The sequence below is a fragment of the Dipodomys spectabilis genome, unplaced genomic scaffold (assembly GCF_019054845.1).
Source record: "Dipodomys spectabilis isolate Male_0828 unplaced genomic scaffold, ASM1905484v1 ptg000532l, whole genome shotgun sequence".
NCBI classification, from domain to species: Eukaryota; Metazoa; Chordata; class Mammalia; order Rodentia; family Heteromyidae; genus Dipodomys; species Dipodomys spectabilis.
In genome coordinates this window covers 1,972,776-1,991,594 of record NW_024871209.1, presented here as the reverse complement: position 1 = coordinate 1,991,594, position 18,819 = coordinate 1,972,776, and the positions used below count along the sequence as shown (strand labels likewise).

Below are 18,819 nucleotides of genomic sequence, written 5' to 3'. Positions count from 1 at the left end.
GTTTTCTGAAAATGCACATATTGACTTTTATGTGTTGTTTTCTATCACGCACCCAGAATCTTTCAGCCATGACGATATCTATAAATTAAGTTCCACTATGAGCACAATTATGGGCCTATAAAAAGGGGGTAATTTGCTGTTGTTATTATGTCTGATCATTACATACATTGATGGTCTATTAGAAGCTATACCCCCTGACTGGAGAGAGAGAAAAGAAAGAAGGCATTTGCAAAGATGAACTATACAGTTTCTATTTGTCTTGGTTCATTTATTTCCTTTTGTTGGATCAAAATTTAAACAAGAAGAAAAAGAAGGGGAAAAGGTTTTATGAAGTTTCTTAAAACCTGGACATAAAGGATTTGGGATTACTGTCTTGTTTTCTAAATTAGATTTTTTTTAGTGTTTCTTTTCTCAAGATTACAAAGAGGAACATTCATTTAGATACACACAATGAGGTTTCACTAGAAGGACTATGGAAATTAAGGACAAATGGAAGAGACCATGAGCAGCCCTCAGTACACTGAAGGTATATTGCAACCTTCTCTTGGTCTGTATTTGGTTTCATGGAACAGTCATTTCACTTCTCTGGGTCTAATTTTCTCATTTGTAAAACCATCAAGTTCAAGCACACGATCCCTAAAAGTCATTGAGTTTTTAACTCTGGGAGAGTGAAGAGTTAAAAATCAGCTGCCATCTTCTACCTGCAACTCAGAGACAGAGCTGGTCCAGTATAGAATATTATAGATCTTCTTTTTGTCCTGTATAAACAACAATGACTTATTCTTGTGGGAGGTCTTTGCCTCCATTTCTGTATCTTCTAGGCACTAATGTTTTCTGAATGCCCTTCTGTGCACGGGGTATGACAGACAGGCCTGACATCAGAAACCAGGTTACAATTCAAATTAAGAAACTGTAGAAACAAAGAGAATCCCTCACTGGCTGGAATGACTCCTACTCATTGGTTACCAGCATCATGAAGTCGGGGCCTGTTATACTTTGTTCACCTTTATTCCAGTCCTGTTATGGGCCTAATATAACCCCTAAAATTCATATGGAAGGTCCTAACCCCTGAGTCATGTTGTTGGGGATCTTTGGGAGGTAAATCAGTCGTGAAAGTGGAGCCTTTCACCACCCTTCAGCCAAACAGTTCCTGAGGGACAATGACCTCACTGTTAGAGATGACTTTTCATTAGCCAGATCTAGCTGCCACAACACATTGCTATGCTCTAGGGCCTTAAACAACAGACACTTACGTCCCTCAGAGCTGCCAGCCAGGAAGTACAAGATTATGGTACCAACAGAGCTCCAGTTGGCAGAAAGCCTGTTTCCTGGTTTGCAGATGGCTGTTTCCTTGCATCTTCATGTTGCCCAGAGAGAAAAAAAATAGTTACTTCCTACAAGAGCTCTGATCCTATTTGTGATGGCTCCACTTGTACCTAACTTATTGAAGGCCTGGAGAACTTTGTTCCTCTTGATCCTGAGACAGAACCTTTCCAGAGAAAAGAGAATGAGAATGAAGAGGAGTCTGTGATGCGGGTAGGGACTGTGAATCATGATGGAGATTTGCTGTGGAGGGAACAAGCTCCTTTCTAGTTCACCTGGTGCAGCTGCCTGGATGCATGATGGAAAGGTGCTTCGGATGTTCTCTGTGCTGAGGCCCGAGGACCAAGGAGTTTGAAGACCTAGAGATGAGGAAGAAGGCAGGAAAGAGGGAATGGAATCCAGCAGAGGCGATCACACACAAGGAATCATTCCACTCACTGGATTTCAGCCTAGGAAGAAGTTTCATTAGCCTAGCATTGAGGTTCCAAAACAAAAGTCAGGAGTTGAAGTAATGCTTGAGAAAATTACAGGGGATCTTTGAGTGGAAAGTGGTTGATATCAAGATCAATTAAGGAGCTCTTGCAGGCTTCCAAAATGAAAGATCCAGAGGGCTTTGCTAAACTGAGGACACTTCGCAGAATGCTTCTAACCAAGCCTGGGCATAGTAGCTCATGTCCATAATCCCAGCTACTCAAGAGGTAGAAAGCAGGAAGATTGCTCTTCCAAGCCAGGCCAGGCAAACTGTGAGACCCTATCTAAATCAGTAAGTTGGGTGTGTGGTACATTTCTGTAACCTCAGCTGTTATGCAGCTACGATGCACCTCTCACCACTCCCACGTCTCAGATGCTTAGCGCAGCACAGAGTGGTATATATTTTATCTAGGAGAACGTTCAGTGCTGCAGCAGGTTTTGAACCAGGATGTGTCTAATCATAGGACCACAGTGATTGGATCCCTGTGGTTTAGTTTCCACATAAACATCCTAAACATCAAATCTGAGTAGTGCTGAGGATTCAGACAGTTCGCCTGTGATGGTAAGCGCCACAGGACAAGGGTTTACTCTCTGAAAGGATAGTGCATTTCTCCTCTCTGTGTCAGGATTTTAGTCAGGATTTCCCAGAGAAACAACCAACAGCTCATATGCATGAAGAAAGCAATGACTGGGAAGGGCTCAGGGAAGGTGGAAGCTGACAAAGCTTACGACGGAGGGCAGCCTAAGAGGCTGGCGATTCCATTAAGAGCTGGCATTGCAGTTTTCAACCCGAATTTTCCAGGGCAACAGACGGGAAACTTAGGCAGCTTTCTCTGTGGCGATCGTTAAGAGCGTTAGCCAACTTGCCCCCACTGTGCCATAATACCTGAGGAAATACGCGGAAAAGGTGGAATGGTTGGATTTGATGAATGTTTCACAAGTTTCAATCCATAGGCCCGTTGTTTGGTCCTGTGACCACACAGTACACCACAGCAAAATGCCCCAGGGAGAAGTAGAGTAGCAGAGAGAGAAGTGGGGGGGGGGGGGCCTTAAGCCCAAATTTCTCCTTTAAGGCATGCTCCCAATTGCCTAACTTCCTCCCCCTTCAGCCCACCTCCCAAAGCCTCCCGTCACCAGAAGACAGATGAGGACTTCTCTCCACTTCCCAGTTCCTACACCAAATCCCAGACCCTTGAAATCTGCATTTAAGGAGACCCCAGCAAGGTGGGAGTTCAGCAAGGATTTGTTTTAGTAGAAGAGGATAGAGTAGACACAGAGAAGAGAGTAACATATCCTGTTCTCCAAGCAGGACATGGGAGTTAAAGACTCAAAATGGCAGCTGTGATCTGCTGTCTTCATTCTTCCTGAGCTGGGTGGACACATGCAGTTGTGCTTTATAGCAATGCCCAATCATTAGACGTCAGTTCTGCATGGCCAAGATGCCTGCTGTTCTTGGTGATAAGTCAGAAAATAGAGAAACAAAGAGAGAAAACATGAGTTTTAGGACTGCCTATTCCCAGATAGGCTTCTCCCTTTCTACCCATTTAGGAAGAGCCTGCAGCTTTTTACCATTACAAAGGAGAAGGTAGATTTAAATCATGCCTCTTACATCTCCCACTCTTTTAACTTCGCATCAAAAAGGAGGTATGGTGGGAAGGAAAAGTTGTTTTCTAGGGTTCTTTTCCCCCATTTTCACTTCCTGGTTTTAATGTGTGAGTCTGGCCCTTTCAACATTTGTTCAAATGTTTCTGTCTCCTCACCTCTGTCCCCTGACTCACCCCCCAGCCCCTGCAATGGCACCACGAGTTGCTGACAAAGCCTTAAACACAGGGGCCTTGGGGGCGAGGTCAGTTATCCCAGAGCCACACAATAGCAGTCAGGAAGCTGAGTTCATCCATGGCTGCTGAGACATTCATCATCGAGGGCCGTCCCCTCTCCTCAAGTGATAACCTCATGGCTGATTACACGATAGGCTGTGGAAGATGCCACCTGATTTGGCTCCTAGGTTTATAGGAAATCTTCCAGACATCTTTGAGATGTGTCTCCTCTTAGGCCCATACTGAAACAAGCAACACATGGAGCCGAGGACCCAATGCCCCTCAAGTCTCTCCACATTCTATATAACTCCCTTCCCGTCGTGAGCCAGGCTTGTGATTGCTACTCTCTACTACACACCTAGCACTCAACACAAAATGCCTAACCTCAGATGTGCAAGGCGCTTTCCCCAAACCCCATCATACATGCAGAGTCTCCAGTGGACACCAGACACCCCATCCCCATTGTCTGCATGGAGTTTGCCCTGGGGTCTGTCGCCAGCAAGGAGGACAGGAGGAGGGGCTTCCCCCAGCTTCCCATGCAACACAAGGGCAGGATGCTGCCCCAGCCTGTAATCCTAGAAACTCCTTTTCCTCTCTCTCCCTTTGCTGCTTTTAGGTGGGCCTGGCCTGAGCCAGTATAGGTGGCCCGGCTTCCTTTGCGACCTCCTGCCCTCTGGGTAGGCAACTGGCAGCCTGGCATTGGCAGTACTGGTTCTGCCACCAATCAGCCTGCCGCCCTAAACCAAAGCCCCTCTGCTTTCAGTTGAGTTTTCACCCACAGTGCCAAGCTAGAAGGATGCCTGTCTTTGTGCAGTTGAAAGTAAAATGAGATCGAAAGAGAATTTTAGTTCAACTCTCTTCTTACAGTCAAAAAGAGCCAAAACTGATGATCTCCAAAGGTCAGAGTGGGCTTCCAGGCTTTTGGGCTCTTCAGGTAACTAGGAAGAAGCTGACGGAGTTTTCAGGATCTTCCCATTTGCCTAACTAGACTGGAAAAAGCACTGAAGTGATTGTGGACATGGCCTGTGCAACTTCAAAAATGAAACCATGATCCAGAGTTTCGATGAAACTGAGGGCTGCCCTCTCCACACGAGGGCCCATCAACTCTTCCGATATCAGAGAGAGACAAAATACTCTAGGCAATTAAGTACATGGCTCATCATGTGGATAAACACAGGCTGGCAGGCCATTGATGTATTTGTTATTGGTGCATCTATTAATTACTTTTCATTCTTGAGAGCATGCTGAGGTAAATTATCCTGTGTTCCTGGGGTGGAAAATGATGCCCAAGATATGCCCTACTCACAAAAGACCTCGGCGGGGTAATCATAAACACACACACAGGCACATACAGGTTAATATAATAAAGTAAGATTCTATTCACATATGACATGTCTCTCCAATTATTGTAACTGTTTCTGCTTTTCCTTTCCTGTTTCCCGTTACTAAACACACACTGCTTGAAACAGAACAGGCCCAATAGATACTTTCCAAAGTGAATGAATGAGTGGATGAGTGAGTAGGTGAATGGATGGATGAATGAAGACAGAAGAAGCAGTAGACAAAGACTCCTAGGGAATTTGAATTTGACCTTGAAGAATGGAAATTATTTTTCAGGTCCATAGGAAGTATAAAGAATAATCTGATTAATGATTATGAATGCATCAAAAAAAGACATAAGCAGATAAAGTATGGTTCAAAGACCGCAGCATGGGGGACTGGTGGGAAATACAATAGCTATAAATGGCATTTTAGGCTTCTGGGGGCAGGAATCTCAGCTATTGCACTCAAAAGTTTGGATTTTTCTCCTGTAGGACTGGAGAGCTGATGAGGATTTTCGAGCAGGAAGGTGACTTGATGTTCTTCTGCTAATTAGAAAGGTGGCTCTTAGTCAGCTTTGTGGATTGGCTGGAGCTTGGGAGGCCAAGAGAGCAGGCAGCATTCTGGAAATACTGAAAGAAGGATTAAAACTGAGACCAGCTGAAGGGACAAAGAGGAAGGAATAGAACTGAGAGGTATGTGAGGATCTGAGGGCTGGAAAGTGATAACAGATTAGCAAGGTAGCAATGATGGAGGTGGAAAAAGCAAAGAACATCTCTGTGGTGAGCAATGGAATGGATGCCAGTTAGAAAGACCCAGGAAATAGTTCGATGTTTATGTCCAGAACTTCTAAGTCAAAGAGCAAACGTGGCTGGGTGCTGGTGGCTCCCACCTGTAATCCTAGCTACTGAGGAGGCTGAGGTCTGAGGATCACAGTTCGAAGCCAGCCTGGGCAGGAAAGTCCATGAAACTCTTATCTCCAATAAACCACCAGAAAACCGGAAGTGGTGCTGTAGCTCAAGTGGCAGAGCACTGGCCTTGAGCTGAAGAGCTGAGGGACAGCGCCCAAGCCCAGAGTTCAAGCCCCACGCCCAACAAAAAGAAAAAGCAAATATGTATGTATATATTTAGATATGTCTGGATATGTATAAAACTTTATATATCCATATAAATTATCTTTATCGTATTATTATAAATTATCTTTGGTTAAATAGAGGAAGAACAGTGAAATAACAAAAACATACAACCACACATCTCTAACCCCAGCTACTTGGGGATGGAGGCAAAAGATCTCAAGCTTGAGGCCAGCCCTGGCAAAGTTAAACTCTACCTCAAAAATAATAGAACCACAAAAGGCTGGGGATAAGCCCTGGATTCAATCCTCAATATTGAATGAATGAAGTATCAGAAACAATAAAATAATGAAATCATTTTTAAATAATTAAATGAGGAAAGAAATAAAGCTAGGAATATTGAAATCATGGAATAATGCCATCATTATTGTGAATTGTCATTCCATGACAATTCACTAGACATTATATTTATCAGGTTGTATAAATGCCAGGCCCTAAGCCATCTTGAGGTAAGTATCAATGTCCTTTAGACCTATGAACCTATCTTTAGACATCTTGCCCTGCCACGGGAGTCCACTGAGAGCCAGACATGCAACTAGGCCCTGGGAAGACAAAATCTACAAATCTCTGGTCTTGCAAAGATGCAAGTTGAAAGTTTTGTCAGACATGAACTCCAGGTCAATTATAACGAAAGTAAAATTAAAACCCAACCAAGTTCTGGGAAGGAGCAGGTCAGCAAGGTCAGAGAGAGAGTTTCTCCCAAAGGACTAACACTTAATCTAAGACCAGAACCCATGAAGGGCAGCAGAACAAGAAACAGGCAGTCCAGGAGCATGCTGGGAAGAAGGAAGTAGACTTGAAAGAGTTCTGTGTGAGGGAACAGAGGAAGTCCAAGGAGCAAACAAAGGCAAGGCTGGTCAAATGGGACATAGCAGGAAGGCCAGAGGGTTAAAGCAGCTAACCACCACTTGTCTTGGAGGAAACAGGAAAGAAAAATCTCCACTGTTTGATAAAGCTCATGAAGTGCCTAAGAAAGAAAAGTATGTTATACTGAGCTAATTAAATGAGCTAGAGATGCATAACAATAATGGCTTATGATAGTGTGTTTAATGAATTTTAACAAATTAACTCAATTTAAAATAATTTAATCTTCAAGGAAAGTGGATTAGCACAATGCCTAAATTATATGGAAGTTCAGTAACTATTACTTGTATCGGGGCTACTCTTGCTCAATCTCCAGTTTTCCTATGTGGGTTGATATTTTCTAGACTTCTCATCAAATTCAACTAATATAAGGAAGCAGCTAGACTCTTCCCAGGCTTGAAGATGGGGACCTCTCAATATCCTGCCAGTCTCCTGTCGATCATGCCACAGAAGTATGACACCTTCAATTTTGCAGACAAGGAAGAAACTCTTGGAGCTTGAGACTAATACCACTAAAGGGCTAGGCACTAGTCCAGCCTGAATTCCTAGATACTCAGCAAGCTGAGATCTAAAAGTCACTATTTGAAGCTGGCCTAGGACTCCAATTATCAACAAAAAAGCCAGAAGTGGAGCTGTGGCTCGAGTAGTAGAGTGCCATCCTTACGCAAAAAAAAGCTGAGGGGGCAGCACCCAGGCCCAGGGTTCAAGCCCCAGTACTGCATACTCACAAACACACACACACACACACACACACACACACACACACACACACACACACACACACGTTTTTAAAAGTCACCATGTGGGAGCAGCAGTCACAGCTCCATCTTGACCCATCCCACAATATTCCTCCTGAAAAAATAATGCTTTTTTAAAAAGTGGTTTTAAGTAATTAAATGACTTTAAACACAAGGGGTTTTAGGGCTTTTTTTTAAACCCCAATGGAAATGCAAAGGGAGACTCAAAATTATATGTGCAGCATTCATTACTTAAATCTGACTGGGTGGTTGTTTCTCTGAATGAATGCACTTAATTAATTCTTCCTCCTAGCTTATTGCTAATTCTCAGCTATAATCTATTTCCTTTCATCCCAGGGGTAATAAAAGGACAACAAAAGAAGGATCCAGTGATTTGAAATTCCAGAACTTCTCTCTGCCAAAAAATAGGTCAGAATTTTTACTTGTTTATTAATAGAAAAGTGACGTTTTTAATTCTGTGGCAAACAAGACTATCAAACAGACAGAGACAGAGAGACAGACAGAGACAGAGAGATGGGCAGAGACAGACACAGAGAATGTTAATACAATTAAATTACATCACTGGTAGTGATTTTTTACTTTGCCAGTCATTGGAGCTTGAACTCAGGGCCTGGGCACTGTCCCTGAGTTTCTTTTGCTCAAGGCTAGCACTCTACCACTTGAGCCACACTGTCACCTCCAGCTTTGTCTGTGTACTTGGTAGGAAGGACTTGAACCCAGGACTTCATGCATGCTAGGCAAGCACTCTACCACGGAGCCATACTCCCATCCACTGGTCGTGATCTTAAGAGACCAAGTAAGGGGCTCTGATGGAGGTATAGGGGATTTGCAGGCAGGTGGGGGGTAGACTGGGCTGAAAACTCCAGGGTTCCATAGCTTCACAGGACAGGGCTGCTTTTATCCCTTGCTCAGGTTTCTGAACAGCCCCACGAGAGAGACACTGGGGAGGCAGCCATGCATCTGCCAGTGAGGGCTGGCTGATGGCTCAGGGATCTGGCCATAAACCCACCTGAGAGTCGCACAGACAATCCCAGACAGCCTCCCAACACTCATGGGGCCACTGTGCCCAGCCCGACTCCCTCTCCACAGCTCCCCCGGTGCCCTCTTCCTGCAGGTCCTCCATGAATACCACCAGCCCCACCATTCCAAGTTCATTCCACTCAAGTCAACCTGCCAAGCATGCTTCAGGTTCTTCTGTGTCCGTGACACTGTCAGGACCCCTGAGGTCATAAGACATATTAGATGAATACTTCACTGAGGGTTGGGGGGAGGCAGGGTTGCTTGTGGGACAGAATGTGCATGTTATTCTTCAAAATCACTTTAAGAAAGGAAAAACTGGGCTGGGAAGGTGGCTCAGTGGTAGAGCGCTTGCCTTGCATGCATGAGGCCCTGGGTTCGATTCCTCAGCACCACATAAGCAAAAAAGAAAAAAACGCCAGAAGTGGCGCTGTGGCTCAAGTGGTAGAGCGCTAGCCTTGAGCTGAAGAGCTGAGAGACAGTGCCCAAGCCCAGAGTTCAGGCCCCACGACCAGACCCAAAAAAAAAAAAAGAAAGGAAAAACTGTAGCTGCTCTCTAATGTTTACCCTAAATACATTTGAATAATGCATGTTTAAGTCCGTTTTTCTGAGTTCTTGACAAAAGCAAGAGATGGGAAGTGGAAGGGTTAGAAAGCCGCCTGTCGAATGGAGAGGGTTGAAGTAATTACATACATCAAAGTAATATTTACTGTTACTTTGAGGGGGGGAAGAGACAGCAAGAGGAGAGCAGTGGTTTTTTTCCAAAGCAAATTATTTCAGGATGTGTCATAGCATGCTCAAGATATATTAAAAAGAGCAGCAGACGATGTTTCTACAGCCTATTCCAAACCATTTATAAATCTAACGTTTAAAACAAATTCACATATACATACAAATCTCTGTACCACTGCATATTTTATAATGGAAGTATTATATGAATATAAATTAGTACTTGAGATACATAAATCAGATTAAAATGTCTGAAAACAACATATTTGCATCTACTGTCTTACTTCTACAACTATTATGCCAACATATCATTGTCCATAAAAATGACACGCAGCATTTGGGGATGGATGGGGCTGTGGCGGGATCCTGGCATACCATGAGCCTCCTGGGTCCAACTGGAATCTCAGCAAACCTGCCCTTTTTTAGCTGCCTGACAACCAATAGCTATGTCCAGTTGTAAACTTTAGAAGTGATATGTAGAAAAGTAGACTCTCATTCAATGCCAAATCTCCTGAGCATATAACAGTGTCTGTATTTGAGGCTTAAATTAATGGCTTCTAGCTGGGCACCGGTGGCTCACACCTGTAATCCTCACTACTCAGGAGGCTGAAATCTGAGGATCATGGTTCAAAGCCAGCCTGGGTAAAACAGTCCATGAGACTCTGATCTCCAATAAACCACTAGAAAACCGGAAGGGGCACCGTGGCTCAAGAGGGAGAGCACTCACCTTGAGCTGAAGAGCACAGGGACAGCACCCAGGCCCAGAGTTCAAGCCCCACGACCAACAAATACATACATACATACATACATAAAAAATAAATGGCTTCTGTAATAGGCCTGCAACAGAGTTGGTCCTCAAGAAAGAAGCATCCACCAGTGTGCACTATGCACTAGACAGCGTCCTAAGGGCTGAACACATGGCTCGTTGGATCCAACCCATCACGCTTCCATTACTCTGCCCTTCACAGGAAAGAAAAACCCAGCCCAGAGAAGAGTTAAAAAACCCTCTTGAAGCTACATATCTAGTTACACAAAGGGTCATCCACCTCCCAAGTTCAAACGTACACTGACCTGAGCACACAGAGGCCAAGGCTGAGCTGAGCACTGGGGCCCGGGTATAGGATACTGCCCAGAGGCTTCAAGAAAAGCACAGTATGTGCAATTGACTCACTCTGAAAGATAAAATGAATGACAGGGAGTTGGGAGGGTAGATGGGGAAGGTGAAGAAAGATAAATATGGACAATATATGCATATTCATACATGAAGATACAATAAAGCCTGTTGAAATTGAGGAAGCAGGTCAGAGATATGCAGGAGAGGGAGTGGAAAAGGAAAAGAGGAGAGGGAGAAGGAAAAGGAGGGAGGGAGGTCATGAAAGGCTGGATTTGAATTCACACTCCAAATTCTGTATCCTTTCTGTATTCTAATGATCAAAACCATCTTCTATATCAGTTGGCCCCTCCCTATGTTTAGTTTCCACATGAGCCATTTAGAACCACAGATCAAAAGCATTGCAAATGAATTGCTTTTGATAAGCATGTGCAAGTGTTTTCTTTATATATGTGTGTGTGTGTGTGTGTGTGTGTATATAAATACATATATATGTATACGTTTATATATTATTGTAAAGATACTATACCGAGGGGTTACAGTTACATGAGTAAGGTAATGAGTACATTTCCTATCGAGCATTGTTAACCCTTCCTTTGTTTTTCCCCTACTATCCCTTCCCTCCCTACATCCCCAACGCCTCCCTCACCCCCCCCCACAAGTTGTAAAGTTTATTTTCAACATAGTGTCTCATACATCTCATTGTTACAATGGGTCAACCTGTATCTTTGTTTCAGCATTTTGTTATTTCCCTTCCCCTCCCAAATTAGAAATATGTATGTACAAGATACAGGACACCAGAATCAGATACGGTGACAACAGGGGTTATACCACAAGGGAAGAACATACAAAATAAAAAAAATCACATAGTACATTAAAAACAACAGTGACAATGATAAAATCTCTTGTGTCCCTATCTTGGGGTTCATTTTGCCTAGCATCATCTTATCTGGTCATATGTACATAGCTTTTGACCTTTTTTGCTTCTCTAGTAAGATTATACTAGACATATACTAGTAATTGCAAAAAAGGTGAACCATGGGACCTATGTTTCTTTGGGCCTGGCTTACTTCACTTAATATTATTTTATTTTCCATTTCCATTTCCATTGGGGCAGTGTCATTCTTTCTGATGGAGGTGCAGAATTCCATTGTGTATATATACCACATTTTCTTGATCCATTCATCTACTGAGGGGCATCTGGGTTGGTTCTAGAACTTTATACAGCCTATATTATATATTCCATGGGTTCCTAGTTTCTCCAGAACCTTCATCATAAAGGGGTGTTGGATGTGCAAACCTTTTCTTATCATTCTTTTCAAACAACATTGTAGACTAACAGGTCTAATAGTATTGACATTGGATTGTGGCATTGCAGGTGCTCTAGAGATGATGTAAGCACGCAGGATGATGTGCATAGGTAACATGCAAATATGAAATCATTTTTAAGACACTTGAGCCTTCCTGGATTTTGCATCTATGGGGGGTGGGGTGGGGCTGAAACCCAGGATGTACAGACAGGGAAGAATATCTGTAGACATGGGAACCAGCAGGCTCCTGTCTGAAGTCCTCCTCCCCATCAAGGGTGAGCATGCACGCACGCGCGCGCACGCGCACACACACACACACACACACACACACACTCACACACACACTCTGCTCTGGGTGGCACATACACATCTGGAATGGCCCTCAGAGGTTGGTTGGTCCTGGGACCAACAGCATCTGCCTCCCCTGGGAACTAGACATGCGGAATCTCAGACTCCACGCTACCTCAGAAATGCAAGTATTACTAGTATATGTCTGAGACAAGCAGGAAAGGGAAGATAAGATGATGTTAGGCGACATGAACCCCAAGATAAGGACACAAGTGGTTTTTTTCTTTCTTGAATTATTTCTAACATATTTATAAGGTGATTGTTTTGTTGCTTTGTATGTCCCTCCCCCACAGTATAACTCCTGTTTTCACTGTATTTGATGTTGGTATAATTTGGGGAGGGGAAGGGAAAAAACAAAATTGTTTAAATATGGATACAGGTGGACCTATTGCAACAATGAGATGTACAAAATCCTGTGTTGAAAAATGAACTTTACAACTTTGGCGCAGGAGGAGGGGAGAGCTGGAGGGCAGGGATGGTAGGGGAAAAACAAAGGATAAGGAATGTACTTATTACCTTGCTCATATAATTGTAACCTCTCTGTACAGTATTTTCACAATTGAAAAATAAAACTATGACAATTAATTATCAAAAACAAGAAAGAAACGCAAGTATTAGAGTCAAGCCCTGGGTTACCCTCAGCTCTGATCTGATGGTGCTCCCTCCCTGATCTGGTGCTCTCTGAGGCTTGAGAACTCAGCTAGAAGTCATAGTCTCTACAGTGCAACCTCTGGAGTTGGAATGAGAGGCCTTGGGGCTGGACTCCAGCTCTCCTCCCATAATGTGTCAGCAAATGGGCAGAGGGAAGATCTTCTGAGACAGAGGGTGGGTAGAGGGGAGAGATGGCTGAGAAGCAGACTTGTTCTTCACTGGAGTGACCCCCCCGCCCCGTGAGCCTCCTTGGGGTCACTGGGTCACTGGGTTGAGCCTGGGAACACCCCTTCCTGCTGGTGCTGTCTGGGGCAGGGGTGGAGACAACGAACTGTCAGGGGGTCACCACTTGCACAGGTGCTATTGGGGATGGAGGACACAGGCCCTGGGCAGGAGGCTGCCACCTAGCAGAGCTAAGGTTCTGGTCCACCTTGCTGCCAGAAAAGCTCAACATAAAATTTTTCAGTAAAATGCTGTTTGTTTCCATTTTCTAATATTTGCCAAGGAAGTTGGTAACTCTTCCAGAAAGGACGGTAGCTCACAAAAACTCTGTCTTCAAGGAACTTAGGATCTATTTGCAGAAGAAAGAGGAAAGTTTATGCTATTAGGTAAATAATATATTAATGGTCACATGTGGTCTTCTGAATTTGCTACATATATTTTGTTAGAGCAAGAAGCTGCAAGGAGCTCAGAGGAGGCAGAAAGCAGACAGGGCCTGGGAGGGTCAGCTCAGGGAAAGGCGCTGGATACCACCTAAGAAAGGTTTCAGGGCCCTGCACAGCTGTGGGCACCAAACATTATGTTTTCTTCCCAAGCTTCTGCAGGCATTTGCCTAACCCTAAATAGTTTTCATAAAAATAAAATGAGATTCTTGCCTTCAACAGTATACAATGCATACATGTACCAAAACATCCATAAATGAGTGTTTTTATGTGTCCATTGAAATAAAGAAGATAATTCTTGAAACTAATCAGGGATATCTTTAATAAACAGTAGGCCCCTCTCATCCCCTTCCTAAATATGAGCACCGGCCTATTCATCCTGAGGCAAGTATCACCTGCTTCAAGATAACACAGGCTTGGGAAAGCTACTCTCCAGTCTCCAATCTGTAGGACCCCCATAGAATCCCTCCCAAGGGGGAGCTGAGTGTTTGTGCAGATGAGTTGGAGAACGATCCTACTATATGCTGGACATTTGGTTGGCCTCAGTGAGACAGGAAAGGTCTGCCTATAGATCCAGACGTGGCCTTTCATGGAATTCCCTTCATCTAGCTTTCCTGGACAGGTGCAGTAGCGTTCATTCACGCACCCACCCATCTCTCCTGCTTCTTCAGCAGCACACTTGTGCCCATGGGCTATGTTTCAGGTACCCTAGGGGACACCTGTCTGCTCACTCACTGAGCCCTTCGGGTGGCTGCCCCTCTGGGCTGATGATGAATGTCTAGGCCTGGGCCACAGTGCCTAGGTAGTGGGAGGTTAGGATGGTTGAAGCTGTCAGTCTGGCTGTGACAATTGCTCCATCAACTCAAAATCGGAGGTCAGTCCATCCGCAGAGTGAAAGGGTGGGTAATGTCCTCAGTGCCCCATTTGGCCCTCATATTCTCTAAAAAGCCTCCAAATGACAACTCTGCCTACCGAGGCCTGTCCGAGGCGCCGGCGAAGTCACTTTGTAACACGTCACATTCCCCCCGCAGTTCAGACACTCAAGTCACAAGAAGAAGGGAGTGGATTTCGAAATGTTAGATCCTTTGTCACCTGTCTCTGAATGTAAAATGAGTCCGGGAATGCCTAGGGATATCAACTGCCTGGCGAAACCTAGGGGATCCTAGTCTGCAGCCGACTCCTCCTGACAGAGGCAGGGCTGAAGAGGAGACCTGGAGCTGAGCCCGGCTGTCGGCAGTCTTGCAAGTCGGGGAGTGGGAGAAGGCTGAGGGTGTGAAATCCACCAAGTCACTTCCCAGTGGCTTCCTGTTGAGTTGTGGGCTCCCAGTGGGTGCCTAGCGAGGCCCAGAGGGACCCCGCATTCCGCACTCCAGGGGGACACAAGGCATTTGTCTCCTGGCCAGCAGTTTGACCCTGGAGACAGATCAAGTCCGTCTCTATGGGACCGGAATAACACACTATCCAAGCTGTGTTCCCATGGCTCAATAGGATAGAAGGACACTAGGCCTGAACCAACACAGCCACAACTGCCTGCTAGCTGAGAGACAGGGACAGAGACAGAGACAGAGACAGACAGACAGACAGACAGAGACATAGAGACAGAGACAGAGACAGAGAAGAGAGAGGAGAGAGAGAAGAAAGAGGAGAGAGAGAAGAGAGAGGAGAGAGAGAAGAGAGAGGAGAGAGGAGGGTGGGAAGAGTTTTCTGTAAGAGAGTTTTCTGAAAAAAAATAATCATTGCATGTATTGAATTATTGACAAGTATAAAAATTTTAAAAACAATTCAGGATTAAAACTCCAGGGGATTCCTGTGATTGGGCCCAGGGCTGGGCTGGGCTGGGCTGGGGTGGGCTGGGGTGGGGTGGGCTGGGCTGGGCTGGGCTGGGCTGGGGTGGGCTGGGGTGGGCTGGGGTGGGGTGGGGTGGGGTGGGGTGGGCTGGGCTGGGGTGGGGTGGGCTGGGCTGGGGTGGGGTGGGCTGGGGTGGGGTGGGGTGGGGTGGGCTGGGCTGGGCTGGGCTGGGGTAGGGTGGGCTGGGGTGGGGTGGGGTAGGGTGGGGTAGGGTGGGGTGGGCTGGGCTGGGCTGGGGTAGGGTGGGGTGGGGTGGGGTGGGCTGGGCTGGGCTGGGGTAGGGTGGGGTGGGCTGGGCTGGGGTAGGGTGGGGTGGGCTGGGCTGGGTGGGCTAGGCTGGGCTGGGCTGGGCTGGGGTGGGGTGGGCTGGGCTGGGCTGGGGTGGGGTGGGGTGGGCTGGGCTGGGGTGGGGTGGGGTGGGGTGGGCTGGGCTGGGGTGGGATGGGGTGGGGTGGGGTGGGGTGGGGTGGGGTGGGGTAGGCTGGGGTGGGCTGGGCTGGGCTGGGCTGGGCTGGGCTGCGGTGGGCTGCGGTGGGCTGGGGTGCGGTGGGCTGGGCTGGGGTGGGGTGGGCTGCGGTGGGCTGGGGTGGGATGGGCTGGGGTGGGCTGGGGTGGGCTGGGGTAGGGTGGGCTGGGGTAGGGTAGGCTGGGGTGGGCTGGGCTGGGCTGGGGTGGGCTGGGGTGGGCTGGGGTAGGGTGGGCTGCGGTGGGCTGGGGTGGGGTGGGGTGGGCTGGGCTGGGGTGGGCTGGGCTGGGCTGGGGTGGGCTGGGCTGGGCTGGGCTGGGGTGGGCTGGGGTGGGCTGGGGTGGGGTGGGCTGGGGTGGGGTGGGCTGGGCTGGGCTGCGGTGGGCTGGGGTGGGCTGGGGTGGGCTGGGGTGGGTGGGCTGGGGTGGGCTGGGGTGGGGTGGGCTGGGCTGGGCTGCGGTGGGCTGGGGTGGGGTGGGGTGGGGTAGGGTGGGCTGGGGTGGGCTGGGGTAGGGTGGGCTGGGGTGGGTGGGCTGGGGTGGGCTGGGCTGGGCTGGGGTGGGCTGGGGTGGGGTGGGGTGGGGTGGGGTGGGGTGGGCTGGGCTGGGCTGCGGTGGGGTGGGGTGGGGTGGGGTGGGGTGGGGTGGGCTGGGCTGAGCTGGGCTGCGGTGGGCTGGGGTGGGGTGGGGTGGGTGGGCTGGGCTGGGCTGGGGTGGGGTGGGGTGGGCTGGGGTGGGGTGGGGTGGGCTGGGCTGCGGTGGGGTGGGGTGGGGTGGGGTGGGCTGGGCTGGGCTGCGGTGGGGTGGGGTGGGGTGGGGTGGGCTGGGCTGGGCTGAGCTGGGCTGCGGTGGGCTGGGGTGGGGTGGGGTGGGGTGGGGTGGGCTGGGCTGGGCTGCGGTGGGCTGGGGTGGGGTGGGGTGGGGTGGGGTGGGGTGGGCTGGGCTGGGCTGCGGTGGGGTGGGGTGGGGTGGGGTGGGGTGGGCTGGGCTGGGCTGGGCTGGGGTGGGCTGGGGTGGGGTGGGGTGGTGTGGGCTGGGCTGGGCTGCGGTGGGGTGGGGTGGGGTGGGGTGGGGTGGGGTGGGGTGGGCTGGGCTGAGCTGGGCTGCGGTGGGCTGGGGTGGGGTGGGGTGGGGTGGGGTGGGCTGGGCTGCGGTGGGCTGGGGTGGGGTGGGGTGGGGTGGGGTGGGCTGGGCTGGGCTGCGGTGGGCTGGGGTGGGGTGGGGTGGGGTGGGGTGGGCTGGGCTGCGGTGGGCTGGGGTGGGGTGGGGTGGGGTGGGGTGGGGTGGGCTGGGCTGGGCTGCGGTGGGGTGGGGTGGGGTGGGGTGGGGTGGGCTGGGCTGGGCTGGGGTGGGCTGGGGTGGGGTGGGGTGGTGTGGGCTGGGCTGGGCTGCGGTGGGCTGGGGTGGGGTGGGGTGGGGTGGGGTGGGCTGGGCTGGGCTGGGCTGCGGTGGGGTGGGGTGGGGTGGGGTGGGGTGGGGTGGGGTGGGGTGGGGTGGGCTGGGCTGGGCTGCGGTGGGGTGGGGTGGGGTGGGGTGGGGTGGGCTGGGCTGGGCTGGGCTGGGCTGGGCTGGGCTGGGCTGGGGTGGGGGTGGAGGGCGGGAGGCGGAGGGCCAGCCTGGAGCGGCGCACACTCACTCACACTCACTGGCCGCCCGGGGCACGCCCGGGGGCTGGTGTCCACCCGACGTCCACACCGCGATGGCGCCGTCCGCCCTCCTCCCTGGCCCCGTCCCCCGCAGGGAGCCGCTGGAATCCCAGCCCAGCCCCGTGCCAGGCCTGGTTTGCTGACTGATGCTTTGCTCATTGGCTTGGCCCTGCACTGATGGACGGACGGACGGACGGACGGAGAGCGCCCGGTGCCTCCTTCCCGGGGGCTATGACGTATGACGTCGAGGGGGGAGGGGTGCCGTGGAGACATCACGTGAGCCACCTGAGGCCAGCCTCGGCCGTGGGGGGGCCAGCTGCACCGCGCCTGCGCACTGCGCACCCTCCCAGCACCCCTCGGCGCATCTACCGAGCAGAGCTCCCTTCCGGTCCGCCCGGCTTCACCCCCCCCCAGCGGTTGCTGTGACGGCTGTTTATTAGCACACTGCTGTCACTGTTCCTACTATTCTCCACGTCCGATCTGCCCTCTTAGCAACTGTCTAAACGGAGCACAGCTTCGCTGGCCGCAGGACCGTGTAGGCTGCCCACCACAGCCCCACGGCCTCTCTGGCTTGTCTCCCCCAAATTCTGGACTCTCGGGCTCCCCTATTCCTCTGCCCTCTCCCCAGCCCTTAGCACCCACCCTTCCATTCCACCCCTGAACTGATTGCTGTCCGTGCATTGTAAAGTAGTCGTAGGCAAGATGGATCTACTCTCAGGTGTAGAATAATCTCTAAACTCATCGCGAGCTCTAGGCATGCCTTGTTCCCACGTCAGAAATGAAACTTTTATTGGGGGGGGGGTCTGGTCGTGGGGCCTGAACTCTGGGCCTGGGCGCTGTCCCTCAGCTCTTCAGCTCAGGGCAAGCATTCTACCACTTGAGCCACCTTCCCAGCCCAGAAATGAAACATTTTTTAAATACAGTCAACTTGATTTGAAAAACACATATTATAAAAATAAATGTCCATGAGTCAAACTCCAACAACAACAATGAAAGAAAAAAAAAAATGCTTCCCGCTTAGGGGTGGGGCAGGGACGATGCCAGGCAGATGCTCGGCAGCTTTTTAAAAGATGCTTCCACTTGGGCTGGGAAGGTGGCTCAGTGGTAGAGCGCTTGCCTTGCATGCATGAGGCCTTGGGTTTGATTCCTCAGCACCAGGTAAGCAGAAAAAAGCCGGAAGTGGCGCTGTGGCTTAAGTGGTAGAGCGCTAGCCTTGAGCTGAAGAGCTGAGGGACAGTGTCCAGGCCCAGAGTTCAAGCCCCACAACCGACCAAAAAAAAAAAAAACTATCACAGGAGCTCAGCTCTGTCCCCAAGGGTATGAGAAGTCAAAGAACATCACAGCCA

At 49.4% G+C, this 18,819-nt stretch overlaps 1 protein-coding gene across 1 annotated transcript in view; it reads left to right on the top strand.

The window, feature by feature from the left end:
• Clnk (cytokine dependent hematopoietic cell linker) overlaps nt 1-18,819 on the top strand; it is a 127,210-nt gene that overhangs the window by 47,511 nt on the left and 60,880 nt on the right. The window contains exon 3 of the mRNA XM_042670301.1: nt 8,023-8,094. Coding sequence (XP_042526235.1) covers nt 8,023-8,094 — 72 coding nt within the window. The remainder of the gene's footprint in view (nt 1-8,022; nt 8,095-18,819) is intronic.